Below are 6,272 nucleotides of genomic sequence, written 5' to 3'. Positions count from 1 at the left end.
TGTAGAATAGAATAATTAAATTAGTACATTAATTTGGTCGTCAGTAGAGTCCTTTTTGTGTAAAATAGAACAATTGCCTGTAGAGTCCTTTTTTCTAAAATTAGATGTTTAAATTAAATATTAATTAAGTCCTAAACAATTTTGGTAATTTGTTCGTCAGTAGAGTTTTTTTTTTATAAAATAAATAAATTGAATTGATGTATTAAATTGTTGGCCAATAGACAGCCCTTTCTATTTTATTACAATTATTATTTCCAACTAGTTTTTTATATAAAATTAAGTTAATACAAAATTAATATTAATCAATATTAATAAGAATTGTTTTAAATGGATATTATAAATATTTATATTATTCCTATTTTATCGAGAAAATATAAGAGCTTATAAATTAAACATTGACATACAAATATATTAAAATCTTGTATGTAAAAAAGTAAATAAACAAAATCTTATATTTCACCATGTATTAGAAGACCTTATCTCATATATAGTACAATTATTTGTACTGAATTACAAATTTAAAATTATTTCAAGTGTATGATATCATAAAGCCTACTATTTATTATTATATCCAGGGTATTATATTGCATTTGCAGATATATAATATTTAGAAATAACATTTGGAACCTATAAGCTATATATATAAGTATATTATTCTTAATAATATATAATTATATTTTGATATTATTTGTATTTCTTATATCATTGTTTTTTCCGAAATTCAAACTGAATTTGCCGCTAAATCTTAACAGTCGCCATATCTTATATTTCAACAATGGCAACACTATGCAAACGTCAAAATAATTTGACATAAATCAAATAACTGTCAAAACTTTGACGTTTGAACTGTTTATAATATTAAAGTATATTTTGTAAATATAAATATAAGACACCACATATTATAATAATTAAATATCATATTTGTATATTAAATATTATACTTAATAAATATTTCTTATGTATATTATACTGTGTTAATATAATATAATTTTTATAAATAATGTGTATTTAAGTTTGGTTACAATGGAAGATAATTTAAACAAAAAGCTGTACGCCTTAAGTCAAATATCAAAAGTTAAATTAAAACAAATATTAGACTCTGTCAAGGGTCAAAAGAATTTAGTTATAGATGAAAAATTGATAAAACCTTTGGACAGGATATGTGATATGAATTGGCTAAGGTATTAATATTTCCATAATGTTCATATTTATGTACAACTTTTACTATTTTAATAATTATCCAGTATCGTTCAGCCATTCTTTAGTACTAACTCCACAACTATCTATCTATTGCTTTATATATAGCATTATTATTTACAAATAATGTTTATCTAACAAGACTTCAAACAATGTGCAGTATATATAATGACTCACTTGTTACAGAACAATATGCATCTTTAAATAGTCTCAAGAAAATAATAATATGAGTTCCATTCCAACAGTAGTTTGGAACTTTCATTTAGTATTCATTTATAAGAACTAAAAAGAAAATCATTTACCATCAAATTAGAACATTTATATCACTATTTGAAATATTTATAAAATTTTTAATCACAAATTTATACAATATCTAAAATTTAACTTATTTTAAATATCTAAAATATCTAAAATTCAACATATTGACAAAAAATTAATGATATTAGATAAATAAATATCAATGGCAGTTTTACTTTTGGTTTTTAAATATTTAATACGATATCATTGGAAGTTGCACTTCAAATTATTATATAATACAATTTTATTCCCTTTTTAATTTTCTTAAAGTATATTAGAGTTTTTAGTTTAATTTAAATATTTTATAAAATAAGATTGATTGGATTTCTTATTCATTAGATTCTTTGTTTTTGTTATGAAAGTGAAACTTCTAGTGCAATTTCCAATAAAGTTGCTGTAAGCGTCTAACACTCTTAACAACTTGTCTGAAAATATTGTGAGAAACCGTATGTAAAAGTTGAAAATTGTATGTGTATGTTGAAAATAATTTAAAAATGTTGTAGATTATCTAAAAAGTTTGTAAGTTGTCTGAAAATGTTATGGATGGTCTGAAGATGTTGTAGTTTGTCTGAAAATGTTGTAAATTGTTCAAACATTTTGCTATTTACCCAACAATTTTGTAAACTGTCTGAAATGTTGCAAATTGTCTGAAAATGTTGATTATCTGAAAGTGCTGTAGATTGCCCAAAATGCAGATCTACTAAAATATTGTAATTTGTCTGAAGATTTTAAATTTTTGTGTGAAAATATCACAGCATGTCTAAACATGTAAATTGGAGTAAAAATTTACAACTTTACTTACTAAAAATTACAAATTTACTGAAAGTGTTGTGAATTGTCCAAAAATGTCACAATTTCCTTAAAAATGATTGTCTGAAAATGTTGCAAATTTTCCAAAACTATTTTAAATTGTTCCAAAATGTTGCGAATCATCCGAAAGGGCTGTTTATTCAAAAATGTTGTAAATTGTCCAAAAATGATGTTGTAGATTAAATGAAAATGTATTAAATCATTTAAGAATGTTGCAACTTGCCTGAAAGTGTTAAAAATTATCCAAAAATGTTGTAAATTGCCCAAAATTGTTTCGAATCATCCGAAAGTGCTGTTCATTCAAAAATGTTGTACATTGCCCAAAAATTTTGTAAATTGTCTAAAAATGTTGCAAATCCTTCGAAAGTGCACAAATGATTGTCTTGAAATATTGTAGTTTGTCCAAAAATGTTGTAAATTGTCCAAAACTGACGTTGTGGATTGTCTGAAAATATTCTAAATAATTTGAGAATGTTGTAAATTGTCCAAAAATGATGTTGTAGATTGTCTGAAAATGTTGTAACTGATTTAAAAATGTTGCAAATTGTCTGAAAGTGTTATAAATTGTCCAAAAATATTGTAAATTGCCCAAAACTGTTGCAAATCTCAAAAGTGCTGTTTACTCAAAAATATTGTAAATTGTCCAAAAACGTTGTAAATAATTTAAGAATGTTGCATATTGCCTGAAAGTGTTGTAGATTAACCAAAAATGTTGTAAATTGTCCAAAAATGATGTTGAAGATTGTCTGAAAATGTTGTAAATAATTTGAGAATGTTGCAGATTGCCTGAAAGACTTGTAAATTGTCCAAAAATGTTGCAAATCATCCGAAAGTGCTGTTTATTCAAAAATATTCGAAATTGTTCAAAAATGATGTCGTAGATTGTTCCAAAATGTTGCAAATCATTAAAAAATGTTGTAAATTGTCCAAAACTGACGTTGTGGATTTTCTGAAAATGTTGTCAATAAATTAAGAATGTTGCAAATTACCTGAAAGTGCTGCAAATTGTCCAAAAATGTTATAAATTGCCCAAAAATGTTGCGAATTATCTGAAAATGCTGTTTATTCAAAAATGTTGTAAATTGTCCAAAAATGATGTTGTAGATTGTTCGAAAATGTTGTAAATCATTCATGAATGTTGCGATTTTCTTGAAAGTGTTGTAGATTAACCAAAAATGTTGTAAATTGTCCAAAAATGTTGCAAATTGCCTGAAAGTGTTATTAATTGTCTAAAAATGTTGCAAATCATCTGAAAGTGCGCAAATGATTGTCTTAAAATATTGTAGTTTGTCTGAAAATGTTGTAAATAATCTAAGAATGTTGCGATTTGCGTGAAAGTGTTGTAGATTAATCAAAAATGTAGTTCATTGTCCGAAAATGTTTAAAATGATCAGAAATTTTCACTTACACATTATAATGTTTTACTTTTTAGGCAAGCTATTTCTATCTTATCTTTTTCTTTCAGACAGCAAGGCATAGAAAAAGTCTTCAAATTCAACTCATCCGAGCCCCATCACAACCTAAAAACAATATACTTCATACCCTCGAACCTAATAACCCTCAAACTAGTACTCGATCAAATCCACTCCTATTCCCGAACAGAAAACTCCATATGCGAGAACATATTAAAAAAACTCACCCTAAACTCCTACTTCCACATCATAATATTCCCTAAAGTCCTGCAAACATTCAAAACCCTTTTGGAAGAAGAAGGCCTCTACGGAATCGTGACCCTGCACTCATTCCAATGGGAACTGATACAACTCGATGATAATATTTTGAGTCTAGAATATCCTGGTTTGTTTAAAAATTTGTATATAAAACAAGATAGTTGTTTGTTGAGTTCGATAAGTAATAGTTTGTGGACTTTGTGCCAAAGTATGGGTAAACCTGGTTTGGTTTTGGGGCTTGGACAAAATTCTAATAAAGTTTTGAATATGTTCAACACGTACTGTGATTACTATGATGTAAATAAAAAGAGTGCAGAGTTTGGTGCTTTTTTGGTGATGGATCGGGATCAGGACTATACGTCGACTTTGTTGATACCAGCAACGTACAGTGGTTTGTTGAACGAAGTTTTCAACATAAAATGTGGTACCGTCCAGGTGAATAAAATTGTAAACAAAATTACACGCGGTAAATTGAAGTTTGATGCTGAAACCGATGAGGGCAAAGATAACACCTTGTTGCACTTGAATAGTAACACGGATACAATTTATAGCGATATTAAATTTAAACACTTTTCGGTGATTTTTTCCCAGTTGTGTGGACAAGCCAAGGCATTGAATATGCAGAAGGCGAATGCCAAGACTTTTAACATAAACGAGATGAAACAGTTTGTCGAAAGCAAACTGCAAGAAGTTTCCGCCAAAAAACGGGACCTGGCGAATCATCTTTTAGCGTGCGAGACTATAATACAACAATTTGGCGGTATGTTTGAACTTATACAAACTTGTGAAACGTGCATGCTGGTGCAAACTAACCGCAAACAAGCTTTGAGCACGATACAAGAACTGATGTCTACAGAAACCCATAAACAAACTGTTGTAAAAATGTTGTGTTTGTACTCCCTCACCCTTGGTTTGTCCTTCGACGACTACACCGCGTTAGGCACAAAGTTTTTCCACGCTTTTGGCTTCGACCACTTGCACATATTCCAAAACTTGACGACAGCCGGTTTGTTCCTACAACCATCCAACAAATTCAGTATTACCATACCAAATTTGACCACAATAAGTGCCTCATTCCCCAACACATCGTTTCACGCAAACGCAAACAAACTCAAACAACTCCCCAGCGAAACAGAAGTCAACGTTAAAGACCCAATTGTCCAAGTTACGTATTCGGCGGCATGTACATACCCTTAATCACGCAACTCGTCAAATTCCTTACAAAAGCTACAAACTTAGAAGACTTCTGTACAAAATGTTCACACCTAGCCAATTTTAAAGCAACGAGTCCAAAAATTCCTGAACAAGATCTGAAGTACCATTCGTACGATGTTAAAGAGTTTGCAGAAGTGTGCAGGAGAAGCGGTGTTAATGATATCGTACCTTTGAGTCCGAGATCCGTTCTTGTTTTTGTCATCGGAGGAGTCACTTATGCTGAAATGGCTGCTTGCAATTTTGTCGAGAAGCAGACTGGCACCAGGATTGTGCTGGCTGGTGATTCCATTGTGTCCGGGAGCGATCTTGTTAATGCTGCTCTGTAAATAGACAGAAGATAATACTCAAACAATTTTGTTGCATTTTTAGTTGTAAGGTAAAGGATATTCTATTTTAATATAATAATGTTAATGTGTATATAAAAATTTGTTATTCAAAAAGGTTATATGTACAATTTTGTATATAATATAACAAAATACTTTGCAAAGATTTCGTTGTTGGTTCATCATTTTCTGTTTCAGATATTTAAAAAACTAGTGGTGTATGGAAAAGAGAAAAAGGCTTTACAGACGGCCAAACTAAAAATAAAATTACAAAGAGACTCTACTGACGACTAAATTAAGAATAAAATTAAAAAACGACTCTACTAACGAGCAAACTAAAAATGAAATTACAAAAAAAACTCTACTGACGAGAAAACTAAAAATGAGATTAGGAAGGGACTCTACTGATGAGCAAATTAAAAATAAAATTTCAAAGAGGTTCACCTGATGACCAAACTAAAATTAAAATTTCAAATGGACTCTACTGACGATCAAACTAAAAATAAAATTACAAAAAAAACTCTACTGACGAGAAAACTAAAAATGAGATTAGGAAGGGACTCTACTGATGAGCAAATTAAAAATAAAATTAAAAAGGGACTCTACTGATGAGCAAATTAAAAATAAAATTTCAAATGAGCGACTCTACTGACGATCAAACTAAAAATAAAATTACAAAAAAAACTCTACTGACAAGAAAACTAAAAATGAGATTAGGAAGGGACTCTACTGTTGAACAAATTAAAAATAAAATTTCAAA

General features: G+C 29.0%; 1 protein-coding gene across 1 annotated transcript; it reads left to right on the top strand.

Annotated features, from left to right (window-relative positions):
• Positions 1-1,023: 1,023 nt before the first annotated feature.
• On the top strand, positions 1,024-5,281 carry LOC113385100 (vacuolar protein sorting-associated protein 33B). Its single transcript, XM_026622908.1, has 2 exons — positions 1,024-1,181; positions 3,770-5,281. Exons 1-2 carry the CDS (start codon positions 1,024-1,026, stop codon positions 5,169-5,171), a joined length of 1,560 nt encoding a protein of 519 aa, XP_026478693.1. The 3' UTR covers positions 5,172-5,281.
• Positions 5,282-6,272: the final 991 nt, after the last annotated feature.

The sequence above is a fragment of the Ctenocephalides felis genome, unplaced genomic scaffold (assembly GCF_003426905.1).
Source record: "Ctenocephalides felis isolate EL2017-DRISC unplaced genomic scaffold, ASM342690v1 CF-g0.4_SCAFFOLD_03571, whole genome shotgun sequence".
Classification (NCBI taxonomy): Eukaryota; Metazoa; Arthropoda; class Insecta; order Siphonaptera; family Pulicidae; genus Ctenocephalides; species Ctenocephalides felis.
Note: the sequence above shows the minus strand (reverse complement) of the source record. Positions and strands in the feature narration are given on the sequence as shown.

What these genes read in the sequence shown, in the direction of transcription:
- LOC113385100 (XM_026622908.1), top strand. Translation starts at nt 1,024, where the DNA reads ATGGAAGATAATTTAAACAAAAAGCTGTACGCCTTAAGTCAAATATCA. An exon ending in TGTGATATGAATTGGCTAAG is followed by an intron (nt 1,182 to 3,769) that starts GTATTAATATTT and finishes TTTTTCTTTCAG; the next exon opens with ACAGCAAGGCATAGAAAAAG.